At 45.5% G+C, this 15,690-nt stretch overlaps 1 protein-coding gene across 1 annotated transcript in view; it reads left to right on the top strand.

The window, feature by feature from the left end:
- TRAF7 (TNF receptor associated factor 7) overlaps nucleotides 1-15,690 on the top strand; it is a 66,016-nt gene that overhangs the window by 10,305 nt on the left and 40,021 nt on the right. Inside the window, 2 exon segments of the mRNA XM_030211393.1 lie at nucleotides 10,281-10,373; nucleotides 13,540-13,573. Of these exon segments, the coding sequence (XP_030067253.1) occupies nucleotides 10,281-10,373; nucleotides 13,540-13,573 (127 nt within the window).

Here is a 15,690-nt window from a genome sequence, read left to right as displayed (position 1 = left end):
ACCAGTGAGCCTTTTGATTTACCCACTGTTCTTTCTGACATGCCCCAGAGGACTCCCAGTGGCTTCAAGAGATGCAATTGTGTAATATCTAGCACTGATCCAGTCAGCTGGTGTGTGGGGTTCTTGGGGGCTGACTATGATGGATCTAACTGTGTTCTCTGTTTAAAAATGCAGGAAAGAACACAGAAAGCATGTCAGGCCTGCCAGAGGGAACTTTTTGGTTTCTCTAAGTTTGGTCTGTTGACATCGACCTTGATGGCTGCCAGGGCACCTTTCGACACTGGGAGTGCACCTGAATTCTGGTCCCAACAGTGGCCAATCCAGGTCACACATACCTGGCAGAAGCCTAAATAGTAGTAGCAACACTCCATGCTACCAATCCCAGGGCAAGCAGTGGCTTCCCCATGTCTATCTCAATAGCAGACTATGGACATTTCCTCCAGGAACTTGTCCTTTTTAAACCCAGATAGGTTAAATGCTGATTACCACATCCTTCGGCAAAGAGTTTCAGAGCTTAACTATTCGTTGAGTAAAAAAATATTTCCTCCTATTTGTTTTATAGGTATTTCCATGTAACATCATTGAGTGTCCCCTAGTCTTTGTACTTTTTAAAAGAGTGAAAAATTGATTCACTTCTCATTCTACACCACTCAAGATTTTGTAGACCTCAATTATATCTTCCCTCAGCCAGCTCATTTCCAAGCTGCAGCACCCTAACCTCTTTAGCCTTTCCTCAGAGGAGTTCTATCCCCTTTATCATTTTGGTCGCTCTTCTTTGAACCTTTTCTAATTCTGCTATATCTTTTTTGAGATAACAGCGACCAGAATTGAAAGCAGTACTCAAGGCGAAGTCGCACCATGAAACAATACAGAGGCATTATAGTATTCTTGGTCTCATTCACCGTCCCGTTTCTAATAATTCCTAGTGTTCTGTTTGCTTTTTTTGGCTGCCGCTGCTCACTGGGCAGAAGATTTCAGTGTATGTCTACAACGACACTTAGATCTTTTTGTTGGGTGTTGACTCTCAAGTTGGACCCTAGCATCAGGTAACCATGATTTGGATTATTCTTCTCAATGTGCATCACTTTGCATTTGTCCACAGTTTCATCTGCCATTTGTAGGCCCAGTCTTCCAATTTCCTAAGGTCTCCCTGCAACTATCCGTTGAATTTCCTAACATGGAAACAGGCCTAGCTTACCTTGCAGACTCCTTCTATGATCTTATCTGCAAATCTGCCAAACAGATGGTATTAGCAGTGACGGCTCAGTGTTTATTGTGGCTGATACACTGGTCTGCAGATTCTGCCTCCAAGCAACGCTTTACAAAACTCCCCTTTAAGGGAAAGCTGCTTTTTGAAGAGGATCTAGAGAAGCTGGTCAAGGATCTTGGTGACTCTAAAACTCAGCATTTGCCTGAGGACACACCTAGGGTGCTCTTTTAGATCTACTCAAGTTCATTCCCGAGTTAAGGATTCCAACCTGTATTGGCCTGGTAGATCATCTTCTTTTCAGAAACCTAGATTTCAACAGAAGCAGTCCTTTCATTCGTCAAGCAATCTTCCAATTAAGGTTCCAGATCCTCCCCAGCCTCTCGTGCAAGCAAGCAGTAGTTCTCTCCACTTCTTAAAGAAAATTTGAGCAGTGATTCCAGTTCCCTCTCATGAACATGGTCAAAGCCATTCTCCGAGGACAGGACAGGATGCTGGGCTCGATGGACCCTTGGTCTTTTCCAAGTGTGGCATTACTTATGTACTTATTCTCAATGTGGGTGATGTCATCCACGGAGCCCGGTGCAGACACTGCCATAGTGCACTGTCACTTTAAAACTTTGAGGCAGTGCCTCCACCACGCATGTGCGGGTGCCTTCCTGCCTGAAGCTCAAGAGCAGGACCAGCAGTCTAGTGTTTTCCACAGAGCAGAGAGGCTGGGTTTCTAATTTCTTCTCAGCATGCCAAACTTTGCATCTGTTGTTTTTCCCTCCATGTCATTGAGGGTGCCAAGTGGCTTTTAACAAGTGTAATAGGACCATTTCATTCACCGACCCCCATAACTGGTGTGGGTCACTTTTTGGTTCTATGTCGGCATCAAGCATGGTAGGGGATTCTGCACTGGATGCAGAACCTGCGTCGGCATTGACAATGGATGCACTGACACAACATCGAGGATATCTTCCATTAGACTTGTACCATGACTGTGTAAGAACTCTGCATCCTCTTTGTTGGTACTGCGTTCATCAAGGGACCTGTAGCATAAAAAGAAGCATCACCTTCGTTCTCCCTTCAGACACTCTGCCAACACCTCCCCTGCATTGACATTCCCCGATGCACAGGAAGCATCCATGCCACAGTGACCACTCTCCTTCTTTACAATTTATGTCTCATCGAGAACTTTCGAGGTCCTCAAGATCTACGCCTGCACAGACTATAACTCAGGCTGTCTCCACATCTCTGTCTCAGCCAGAACTGATGCCTACTCTACAGGAGGACATCAAAGAGGATTTCTTAGGGCTACTGCATACGCAATCTATTCAGTCTTACAGGGTGCCTGTGCTAGTTTCAGCCCAGCCTGTAGATATATTGGAGAGAGTCACGAGGAGGTGCCTCATACCACCTCAGCATCGATACTCGTGCATGCAAAGTGGGGGCACTGGCTCAAAGTAAAAAATGACAGTGTCCAGCTGGGCTCCGTGGATGTCGTCACTCACATGTGAGAATACATGTCTACTGTCCTCGGAGAACACCTGCTACAGGTAAGTAACTTTGTTTTGCTCCATTTAATATGTGGTACCAAAGAATGGAGGGGCTTATTGCCCTGTTCTTGACCTCAGAAAGGTAAACAGTTTTCTAAAGATCCGACATTTCCACAAGGAGACCTTGTTCTCTGTTATGTTGGTGGTTCAACCTGGAGAGTATCTCACGTTGATGGATCTCGAAGGCATATTGCACATTCCCATTTGACCGCTTCATCAGCATTCCTTCGGTTTGCGATTTTGGGTCAGCGCTTTAAGTTCCAGGCAAAGCCCTTCGGCCTTGCTACAACTCCCAGGACCTTTTCAAAGGCTATGATAGTAGTAGTGGGATTTATGAGGAAGGAAGGCATCTGAGTGCATCCCTATCTGGACAACTGACTGATCAGTGCTTTTTTGGTTTAGAAAAGTCATCGACCACTACCTGGGTAATTTTTGTCTTGCTATATCTGGGTTGGGTACTTAACATTCCCAATAGTCACCTGGTACCCACACAAGTCCTGAAATACCTAGGAATTCATTTTGACAGTGTTCAGGGCAAGGTGGTTTTACTGGATCAAAGAAGGATCAAACTGCAGACTCACATTTGTCTTTTGCTGCAAACCCTGAGTCCTCACACCATAGGAGCCAACTTTTCAAAATGATTGGGGGGGGGGGGGGGTGCTGAAAATTTTTTTTTTTTTTACAGGTGGTGCATTCCCCCCTCCCCCTCCTCCTCCTCTTCCCCCTCCGAGTGCCAGTCCCAACCCCAACCTGACCTCTTCTCCCACAACAGTCCTCCGCCCTCGCCTTCCTGCGTGCCGCCCAGAATTTAAAACTCCTCTTACCTCGGGGGCCCAGCGGCAGCAGTGAAAGGCAAGCAGGCTCTGTGCTTCAGCCTTCCCTTCTCTCTCAGCTCTGGTCCCTCCCTTGCGGAAACAGGAAATGAGGGCAGGACCAGAGCTGAGAGAGAAGGGAAGGCGAGAGTGGAGGACTGTTGAGGGAGAAGAGGGCGGGCACCGGGCAAGTCAGGCTGGCTGGGAAGGGGACCTCCGCCGGGTCAAAATATTGGGGGTGCTCAAGCACCCACGGAGTCGGCGCCTATGCCTCACACATGGGATTGTGTCCAGGTGTTAGGCTCCATAGCAGCTAAGTTGGATGTTGTGCCATGGGCCAGGGCTCACATGCGTCTACTTCAGCAATCTCTATTGTGCCGGTAGTCACTGGTGACTCAGGACCATGACCTCCGGCTTTTGTAGATTTCTCAGGCAAAGAGCAGTATGTCAATCCAGCAATCTCCATCCTGGATCGTGGTGGTCTGCAAGGATGTGGGTTTTTTTTTTTTGGGGGGGGGGGGGGGGGGGGGGGGGGCGCACTGTCAACAACACAAAACTCAAGGTTTGTGGAATGAAGTAGAGTTGTTGTGGCCCATCAACCATCTGCTGCTCAGAGCAGTCTGCAAGGCTTTTTTGACCTTTCGGCCATTTTACAGAGCAAGCCTGTCCTCGTTCTCTCAGATAGCATAATGACGGTGGCTTACATACACTGGCAAGGAGGCAGTTGCAGTGCCCCTGTATCGACAGAGGTTCGCCATCTCATTCGTTTGGCAGAAGCCCATTTGCAACAGATCTTGGTAGCCCACATTGTGGAAATGTTGAATGTTGAAGCGGACTGCCTCTGTAGGATCTCCGTGGACCTGGGGGAATAGGAGCTGTTGCCGGAAGCCTTCCAGCTTGTCTTTCAGAAGTGGGAAACCGTAATTTTGGATCTTATGGCTTCTCGTCACAATGCCAGAATCACCAGATTTTTTTTAGCAGAAGAAGAATTTGGTTCATAGGGTCTAGACGCTCTCCTCTAGCCTGGGCTGGAGTCAGATCACCTTTAAATCTGTCCTCTGTGTCTGATGATAGGGTATTCTGCAGGATCCTTCTTCACCAAGGGCTGATAATTCTGATTGCCCCAGTCTGACCCAGGAAACTGTGGTATACAAACCTGGTTCAGCCCCATGGTGTGACCGCACCTCGAATATTGTCTTCAATTCTGGTCGCTGCATCTCAAAAAAGATATAGTGGAATTAGAAAAGGTACAGAGAAGGGCGACGAAATGATAAAGGGGATGGGACGACTTCCCTATGAGGAAAGGCTAAAGCAGCTAGGACTCTTCAGCTTGGAGGAAAGGCAGCTGAGGGGAGATATGATAGAGGTCTATAAAATAATGAGTGGAGTTGAACTGGTAGATGTGAAGCCTCTGTTTACGTTTTCCAAAAATACTAGGACTAGGGGGCATGCGATGAAGCTACAATGTAGTAAATTTAAAACGAATCAAATACATTTTTTCTTCACTCAACGTGTAAATTAAATTTGTTACTAGAGAATGTGATAAAGGCGGTTAGCTTAGCGGAGTTTAAAAAAGGTTTGGACGGCTTCCTAAAGGAAAAGTCCATAGACCATTATTAAATGGACTTGCAGAAAATCCACTATTTCTGGGATAAGTAGTATAAAATGTTTTGTACTTTTTGGGATCTTGCCAGGTATTTGTGACCTGGATTGGCCACTGTTGGAAACAGGATGCTGGGCTTGATGGACCTTTGGTCTTTCCCAGTACGGCAATACTTATGTACTTAGTTCCTGGTGGACAAGCTGAAATTAAATATGATCAAAACCGAGCTTCTCATTTTCCCCCCCAAACCCACCTCTCCGCTCCCCCCGTTTTCTATTTCTGTTGATGGCTCTCTCATTCTCCCTGTCTCCTCAGCTCGAAACCTTGGAGTCATCTTTGACTCTTCTCTCTCCTTCTCTGCTCATATCCAGCAGATTGCCAAGACCTGTCGTTTCTTTCTTTACAACATCCGTAAAATTTCTTTCCGAGCACTGTACCAAAACCCTCATCCACACCCTTGTCACCTCTCGTTTAGACTACTGCAATCTACTTCTTGCTGGCCTCCCACTTAGTCACCTCTTCCCTCTCCAGTCGGTTCAAAACTCTGCTGCTCGTCTCATCTTCCGCCAGGGTCGCTTTACTCATACTACCCCTCTCCTCAAGTCGCTTCACTGGCTCTCTATCCGTTTTCGCATCCTGTTCAAACTTCTTCTACTAACCTATGAATGCACTCACTTTGCTGCTCCCCAGTATCTCTCCACACTCGTCCTTCCCTACACCCCTTCCCGTGCACTCCGCTCCATGGATAAATCCTTCTTATCTGTTCCCTTCTCCACTACTGCCAACTCCAGACTTCACGCCTTCTGTCTCGCTGCACCCTACGCCTGGAATAAACTTCCTGAGCCCCTACGTCTTGCCCCATCCTTGACCATCTTTAAATCTAGACTGAAAGCCCACCTCTTTAACATTGCTTTTGACTCGTAACCACTTGTAACCACTCGCCTCCACCTACCCTCCTCTCCTCCTTCCCGTTCACATTAATTGATTTGATTTGCTCACTTTATTTTTTGTCTATTAGATTGTAAGCTCTTTGAGCAGGGACTGTCTTTCTTCTATGTTTGTGCAGCGCTGCGTACGCCTTGTAGCGCTATAGAAATGCTAAATAGTAGTAGTACCTATGTCAGGGGTTGCTCTTTCTGGACCTCAACAACAGAAAAAAAAGAGCAGACCACATAAAAAGTAAAATGATATTTATTTCCAAGTCGTCAAAACAGCAAACAAGTTCCTTTAATCGCCCAACACGACCATGTTTCGCCCTTCAAGGGCTGCATCAGGGGGCTAAACAAATAACCGGCAGGGTCAGTCCAATGTTTTCCCTGTCTGGTTACTGCAATACAACACTAGAAACTAACAGGAGGTTTGTTTTTATAAGCAACAGTTACAGCAGCCAGAGCAACCTGACATACGGGCTGCCTTCAAATGCAAACAGTTTCTAGAAGCTGTTTTCATTTGAAAGCAGCCTGCCTATGCTTGAGTCTGGTGAATTTTTGAAGCATGGTTCAGAAACTGCTTTGTCTCTTTACATTTAATTATTTATTTGTACATTTCTAGCTTGTCTAGTATATAAACGTACATGAAAAGTTAGCAATAACAGCAACAGAAAAACATACAGCCAGTTCTATGGCAATGCTGTAATATTACAGCAATATGGCCTAGTGGTTAGGGTGGTGGACTTTGGTCCTGGGGAACTGAGGAACTGAGTTCGATTCCCGGCATAGGCAGCTCCTTGTGACTCTGGGGAAGTCACTTAACCCTCCATTGCCCCATGTAAGCTGCATTGAGCCTGCCATGAGTGGGAAAGCGCAGGGTACAAATGTAACAAAAATAAAATAGATACTATTGGAGATTCTACATGGAATGTTGCTACTATTGGAGATTCTACATGGAATGTTGCTATTCCACTAGCAACATTCCATGTAGAAGGCTGCGCAGGCTTCTGTTTCTGTGAGTCTGAAGAGCCGTAGACACTTTAGCCTTTTCATAAGAAGATACTAGAAGGAATGTTGCTAGTATTGGAGATTCTACATGGAATGTTGCTACTGTTGGAGATTCTACATGGAATGTTGCTATTCCACTAGCAACATTCCATGTAGAAGGCCGCGCAGGCTTCTGTTTCTGTGAGTCTGACGTCCTGCACGTACGTGCAGGACGTCAGACTCACAGAAGCAGAAGCCTGCGCGGCCTCATTGGTGATCTGCAAGGGCCGACTTCTACATGGAATGTTGCTAGTGGAATAGCAACATTCCATGTAGAATCTCAAATAGTAGCAACAGTGGAGGAGTGGCCTAGTGGTTAGGGTGGTGGACTTTGGTCCTGAGGAACTGAGTTCGATTCCCACTTCAGGCACAGGCAGCTCCTTGTGACTCTGGGCAGGTCACTTAACCCTCCATTGCCCCATGTAAGCTGCATTGAGCCTGCCATGAGTGGGAAAGCGCAGGGTACAAATGTAACAAAAATAAAATAGATACTATTGGAGATTCTACATGGAATGTTGCTAGTATTGGAGATTCTACATGGAATGTTGCTACTGTTGGAGATTCTACATGGAATGTTGCTACTATTGGAGATTCTACATGGAATGTTGCTATTCCACTAGCAACATTCCATGTAGAAGGCCGCGCAGGCTTCTGTTTCTGTGAGTCTGACGTCCTGTACGTACGTGCAGGACGTCAGACTCACAGAAGCAGAAGCCTGCGCGGCCTCATTGGTGATCTGCAAGGGCCGACTTCTACATGGAATGTTGCTAGTGGAATAGCAACATTCCATGTAGAATCTCAAATAGTAGCAACAGTGGAGGAGTGGCCTAGTGGTTAGGGTGGTGGACTTTGGTCCTGAGGAACTGAGTTCGATTCCCACTTCAGGCACAGGCAGCTCCTTGTGACTCTGGGCAGGTCACTTAACCCTCCATTGCCCCATGTAAGCTGCATTGAGCCTGCCATGAGTGGGAAAGCGCAGGGTACAAATGTAACAAAAATAAAATAGATACTATTGGAGATTCTACATGGAATGTTGCTAGTATTGGAGATTCTACATGGAATGTTGCTACTGTTGGAGATTCTACATGGAATGTTGCTACTATTGGAGATTCTACATGGAATGTTGCTATTCCACTAGCAACATTCCATGTAGAAGGCTGCGCAGGCTTCTGTTTCTGTGAGTCTGACGTCCTGCACGTACGTGCAGGACGTCAGACTCACAGAAGCAGAAGCCTGCGCGGCCTCATTGGTGATCTGCAAGGGCCGACTTCTACATGGAATGTTGCTAGTGGAATAGCAACATTCCATGTAGAATCTCAAATAGTAGCAACAGTGGAGGAGTGGCCTAGTGGTTAGGGTGGTGGACTTTGGTCCTGAGGAACTGAGTTCGATTCCCACTTCAGGCACAGGCAGCTCCTTGTGACTCTGGGCAGGTCACTTAACCCTCCATCGCCCCATGTAAGCCGCATTGAGCCTGCCATGAGTGGGAAAGCGTGGGGTACAAATGTAACAAAAATAAGGAAATGTGTTTTCAACTGTCTTTTATAAATAGACAATTCTGTTATACTTGGGTTCTCTGGCAGTTTGTTCCATGAAGATGGACCTTGCATATCACAGATCAAGACTTGAGTTTGCTATTATTGTGCTTTGACTCTCAAATGCTCCTCCAGGCACTGGATGGCAAAAAAGTGGTTTTTCTTTACCCCGGATTTTAGCCTTCTTACCAGAGGGCCTTAAGAAAGATCTGGCCTACAATTCTCTAAGGGATCAGATAGCAGCCCTCACCTGTTATAGAGGTCATATTTGTAACGCCTTCTTAGCCATGTATCGAGATGTAGTGCATTTTTTGAGATGTGTTAGTCATCTTAAGCCTTCTCTCCCTATAGAAGGCACCTTTTGAACCTCTGAGGAAGCTACACTAAAAGATCTTACTCTCAAGTTTGCTTTTCGTGTTGCAATCTCATTCACATGCAGGATTTCTGAATTGCAAGTGTTGTCTTGTAGAGATCCATTTCTCTGAAGTGGAAGTAACCATTTGCACAATTCCTTCTTTTCTTCTGAAAGTGATGTCTACATTTCACCTGAATCAACCTTTGTTTTTTCCATCATTTCGAGAGGATGATTATAAAGAGTATTGTCGGGTTCTGCTTCAGTACCTTCAAGCTACCAATGAGTTTCAGTGCTCTGGTCACCTTTTCATACTCCTCTTGGTCCTGGATCTTGGAAATGCAGCCTCCAAGCCAACCATTTCTCACTGGGTTAAGGAGGCTGTAACCTCAGCTTATATTTTCATGAAAGCAGCTCCTGTCTTCTCTGTGAGCTCATCTGTAGATCGTCCACCTGGTCCTCTTTGCATACTTTTTTCATGCCGTATCGCTTGGATATTGCAGCTCGGTTGGAGGTGTCCTTCGGAACATCGGTTCTCTACGTGGGTGTTTGATTCCTGACCTATGTACGGACTGCTTTGCTACATCACACGAGTTTCTGGATTCATCTGCTGCTGATGAAAAGGAAGGAAAAATTATGTCTTACCCGATAATTTTCTTTCCTTTGATTTACAGCAGATAAATCCAAAACCCCACCCTCTCGTTTCAGTGCTCCTATCTGTATCTCAAGTAGTTTCTTTGTTTAGAATGTTTGCTGCATATTCGTGTGCATCGTTCCAGTTGTAATTTTATTCATGCCTTTGTGAGGAAGGAGAAATGTATGCTTAATTAATTTTTCCTTCTGCTTTGTTATGAGAAATACTAATTGACCAAGGACCATACTGTCCTATATGTCAGTTCAGTTTAGTGCTCTCTGTCTCCATCTGCTGGTAGATGGTCATAACCCACAAGTCTCTGGATTCATCTGCTGTGATTAAAGGAAAGAAATTTATAAGGTAAGACTGACTTCATTTTTCCTTCATTTGTAGGGCTTGGGCAATGTAGCATCTCTTCTTAACTACTGTCCTGTTGTTGTTTTTTGTATCTAGTTTAGTACAGACCTTTCTGCTTTACACACAGAATTCCGTTATCTAGGCTGTCGGCAGCCATTAAGATGAAATAACAGTTCAGGCTGTGGAGTTCATGTTGGGCAGTCTCATAAGCCCAGTTCCCGTCTTTGTCTTTGTTCCTTGACTTATTCTTCTCTTGTTTTCAGGAGCCCCTGGTGTTTTCTGAACAGCCTTCAGTGAAACTGTGTTGCCAGTTGTGTTGTGGTGTGTTCAAGGATCCCGTGATCACCACTTGTGGGGTAAGAAAATTGTGTTGTCTCTGGTCATGTTGTATGGCCTAGATTAGGTTTGTAAGTGGTTTCTTGAGTTCAGATATCCCTATTGGTCCTGGTGGAGACTTAGCCAGCTAGTGTTCAGAGTGATTTAACCGGGCAGAAAAGGCTCCTCTCTGGTTAAATCACTCTGCCCATCGCTGTCACTGATATTCAGCAGCAGTTATGCAGAGAGAGCCAGTAATAGCAGTGCACTGCCCACTTACCGAGCAATTCTGTAACTTACTGCCTAAAGTTAGATGTGAGGTGTGCCTGTGTGTTACAGAATAACACACCTCAGAAGCACCAATAACTGCAGAAATGTTATGCATAGTAACATAGTAACATAGTAGATGACGGCAGAAAAAGACCTGCACGGTCCATCCAGTCTGCCCAACAAGATAACTCATATTTGCTGCTTTTTGTGTATACCCTACTTTGACTTGCTGGGCCTATTCCAGGCACTGCCATTGGATATCTGGGTCTTGGACAGCCACTGCCCAGGTAAATGGCCTCATAAATATACATTACATCTAGGCTGTTCTAACTTTACCTGGGCAGTTATCACTTAAAGGTCTAAAAATTGCTCCTAACCAGGTAAATCTCAGCTCTGCCCAGACTCTGCTCCCAGACCATCCCAGCACTAAGGGGGCTATTCAGTAGATTGGAAGCACAGTAGGGCCTGCTTAGCACCAATTCTGTAACAGCTTCAGAACAGTAGTGCAAAGCTGCACTGACAACCACTTATGACAGATCAATGACTGGCCTGCAACTCACACAGCTGATCGCATTATATAAGCTGTGGGCTTCACTTGGCAACATGTAGATGGCCCACCCATGTGTATGCCCCCCCCCCCCCCCCCCACCATTATGCCCTAAGCAACTCTGGCACGTACGTTATAGAATACAGACGTTCAAATATTTGAAAGGTATTAATCCGCAAACGAACCTTTTCCGGAGATGGGAAGGTGGTAGAACGAGAGGACATGAAATGAGATTGAAGGGGGGCAGACTCAAGAAAAATGTCAGGAAGTATTTTTTCACGGAGAGAGTAGTGGATGCTTGGAATGCCCTCCCGTGGGAGGTGGTGGAAATGAAAACGGCAACGGAATTCAAACATGCGTGGGATAAGCATAAAGGAATCCTGTGCCGAAGGAATGGATCCTCAGGAGCTTAGTCAAGATCGGGAGGCGGGGCTGGTGGTTGGGAGGCGGGGATAGGGCTGGGCAGACTTATACGGTCTGTGCCAGAGCCGGTGGTGGGAAGCAGGACTGGTGGTTGGGAGACGGGGATAGTGCTGGACAGACTTGTACAGTCTGTGCCAGAGCCGGGGTTGGGAGGCAGGGCTGGGGAGGTGAGGATAGTGCTGGGCAGACTTATACGGTCTGTGCCTGTGCCAGAACCGGTGGTGGGAGGTGGGGCTGGTGGTTGGGAGGCGGGGATAGTGCGGGGCAGACTTATATGGTCTGTGCCCTGAAGAGGACAGGTACAAATCAAGGGGCTGGTGGTTGGGAGGTGGGGATAGTGCTGGGCAGACTTATACGGTCTGTGCCAGAGCCAGTGGTGGGAGGCGTGGCTAGTGGTTGGGAGGCAGGGATAGTGCTGGGCAGACTTATACGGTCTGCCCTGAAGAGGACAGGTACAAATAAAAAGTAGCAACAAATAAAAAGTAGCACATATGAATTTATCTTGTTGGGCAGACTGGATGGACCGTGCAGGTCTTTTTCTGCCGTCATCTACTATGTTACTATGTTATGACAAAGACTACTGACCATTTTAGTAGCCACCCTTTGGACCAACTCCATTCTGTTTTTATCTCTCTGAAGGTGTGGTCTCCAAAATTGTACACAATATTCTACATAAGAGTAGCCATACTGGGTCAGACCAATGGTCCAGCTAAGCCCAGTATCCTGTTTTCCAAACAGTGGCCAAGCCAGGTCACAAGTACCTGGCAGAAATCCAAATTGTGGCAACACTCCGTACTACAAATCCCAGGGCAAGCAGTTGCTTCGCATGTCTGTCTCAATAGCAGACTATGGATTTTTCCTCCAAGAATTTTCCAAACCGTTTTAAAACCCAGATACACTAACTGCTATTAACCACATCCTCCGGCAAAGAGTTCCAGAGCTTAACTATTCATTGAGTGAAAAAATATTTCCTCCTATTTGTTTTAAAAGTATTTCCATGTAACTTCCTCGAGTGTCCCCTAGGGTTTGTACTTTTGGAATGAGTAAAAAAAAAATCGATTTGCTTCTTGTCTTTGTACACCACTTAGGATTTTGTAGAGCTCAATCATATCTGCCCTCATCTGTCTCTTTTCCAAACTGAAGAGCCCTAACCTCTTTAGCCTTTCCTCATACGAGAAGAGTTCCATCCCCTTTATCACACACAGACACATAGAGAGGGAAAAGAAACTGGAAGAGTAAAGAGAGAAAGAACTATAGGCAGAAAAGAAAAGCTGGGGGACATGGGGGTCATAATACTAGGGGGCCAGTGAGAAAAGGCTGGGAGGTGGCCACCACGGGGCAGAGAAAGCTGAGGGTTAAAGCTTTTCAAAGGGAGATGGGAAGCATAGGAAGGGGTTCAAGCTAATCTGGATGGAGAGAGAGAGGGTGGAACCTGGAGAATGAAATGGCTGGGCAGGAGAAAGGTGTCTGAACTGGGGTGGGGAGGAGTTGGGCCTTATGATGGGAGTACTGCTGCCCCAAAAGATTTACACATAATTTTTGTGTGCAGAATTCTCCAGGATTAATCCTTTATGGATAAATGAAGATAGTCTGTCTGTCCTCAGGGAATGCTTCTTCCCTCTCTTTTGTACTCTGACCTGCTTCTCCTTTGCAGTAAACAGAAAGTGAAGGAAGCATTTTGCTTTCCTGATTTTTTAAAATCCTGGCAGCATTTTCTCTGGTTCTGAATTCTCCAGTTATAGAGTTGCTGGTCTGCACTGAGTGAACTCTTTTTTCCTATTGTGACCACCTCCTGTTCCTACCAGTTAATTGTAAAGCAGGAAGGAAAGCCTCCATAGATCAGCTGTAACTGGGCTCAGGGAGACTGGTCTAAACCAGTGCACACCACACCTCCAAGCTGCGTTTCCTTCTGGAGACAGTATGAATCTTGTTATTCACTTCTGTTTTTTCTCTCTCTCTCTCCTTAGCATACGTTTTGTAGGCGATGTGCCCTGACATCAGGTAGGTGCCCTCATTATTTCAGCTACTAACTTGTGCAAACAGTACTCAAATTACACATGTCGACAATTGAGAGCTCTCACAAAGAGGGGAAAGACAGCACTGGATTTCTTGGGGGAAAAGGTTATCATCTAAATGTGAGATCAGAGAACAGAATGGAGGGATATATACCAGAGATGAGGAATTTTTAAGAAACAGAAATTGAAAAACGTTTTCTGTTACCAGAGAAAAGGAAGAATTTGCATGTCTGAAACATTTGATACAGAGCTGGATTCCTCATTTGTCATGTCTTCCTGACGATTTTCCATAAAGTGTCTTTAATAACAATAAATTAAACTAGTAAAATGGGACCAGCTGAGAGATTCCTTCCCATTGCAAACTCTTGCAAAATCAACACAAAGTACTTGAACTGAAGTCAGAATTTCTGCACGTGAAGTGATGTATATACCCCTGGAAACAAAAATTCCTCAGGTCTTCTGCAGGGAAAAGAGGTGGGGACAGATCTGAAAAGTATACCCAGAGATTTATTTTTAAGACCACATGTCTGCTTTTCAGTGATTTATACTTTCACAGTATGCTTATTAATTACTTTGGTTCTGGACTCCTTGAATCTTCAAAGGAACCTGCATAGGGAGTTTTCCTTTGTAAATCATCTTGCAGGCCTGCCAGTAGGAAGGGGGTGTTAATGTATGTAATTAGTCCAGTACAGAGGTACCTCCTTATTTTTATTTATTTAATTGTTTCTGTTACTATATGGAAATGCTACAGACATAAAGATCATCACCCTACATTACCCAGAAATGAATGGGTAAATATTCAGTTTGTGATGGTGTCATGTAACGCCTGTAGCACCCACCTGGGGTTAACTCTGTGGCCATCTGGAGGGTCCTTCCCAGCACTTCCCAGGCCTGCTTGCACGCACCCGTGCGCCTACACTGGCATATCCTCCACCTGCCTGCTGGATCTCGCTTGCTTCTGGGCGAGTCTCCCACCCACAAGTTATTTTCCTGGTGGTTTCTAGGGACACTGGGGCCACAATTCTAGGGGTCCCACAGTGCCCAGATAAACACTCACAGACTGAGAACACAAATTGCCAGTATTCTTAATCAGTCCAGGACAACAGAGCTAACAAACTAATAGGTTTACTATCACAAAAAATAGAACAGTGATCGGTAAAAGTTGTAAACAGCAAACAGTAATAGGTAAATTAGAAAGGATTCAGTATTAAAGCTAACTCAACACTTTTGTACTACTTAGTAGTACCTGCGGAGATCAGGAAAAGTAATTGCTCACAGAATTTTCTGAACAGGGTCTCAGTGCAGAGGTCTCTGAGACTGGAGAATTCCAGCACCTTCTGGGCTAGATCTTGGGCTTCAAGGCCAATCAAGGTACAGAGCTTTAGCCCTAAGGGTGTTTGACCACTGGCATTGCAGGTTGCTCTTCTCCTGGGGGTTTTTCCTCTTTTCTTTGGGGAAGGTAAGATAAAAGGAAAACAGACCTCTGCTGTAGCTTTAGTCTCTAGAGGACAGACACTACCTGCTGGCCAAACGGAAAATACCATGAAAGGGAAAAAGCGTCATAAGGCAACATTACAAATCACAAGCATGAAAGTCCTCTGTTTTGCCACAGAGATGTTCACTGTTTTTTGTAAACGTCAGCTGCCAAGGGCTTTTTATAATCGGATATTCAGTGCTGGGCTGTACCCAAATACCTGTGCTGAATATTCAGGTATGATGCGGCTGTTGGCACTTACTAGGGTACCTTCAGTATTCAGACCAGTACCCAGATAAAGCTAGGTCAGCTGTTTGCTGCTCTAACTGTATCCAGATAGTTACCTGGTTAGGTACTGAATATTGCCGCTAATTGGGTAACTCCTGGCTCCCCCAGACACAACCCCTGATTGCCCTGGCATTGCTTGGACAGTTCTAGGGGGGTCTGACTGGATTTTCAGTAGTACTATTCAGATAAATACTGCTGAAAATCTGAATATGTCCCAGGAGCTACGCCTGCTCAGATAGTTCCCTAAGTCCAGCTGAATATCGGGACTTAAAAAAAAAATGTCCCTAAGTGGATAGACTAATAGAATTGAGACTTCTCAAACTTGTTATGGTTTTCAGGAG

Source organism: Microcaecilia unicolor, chromosome 8 (genome assembly GCF_901765095.1).
Source record: "Microcaecilia unicolor chromosome 8, aMicUni1.1, whole genome shotgun sequence".
Lineage (NCBI taxonomy): Eukaryota > Metazoa > Chordata > Amphibia > Gymnophiona > Siphonopidae > Microcaecilia > Microcaecilia unicolor.
The sequence above is the reverse complement of the archived record's forward strand: the minus strand, read 5'-3'. Positions and strand labels throughout refer to the sequence as shown.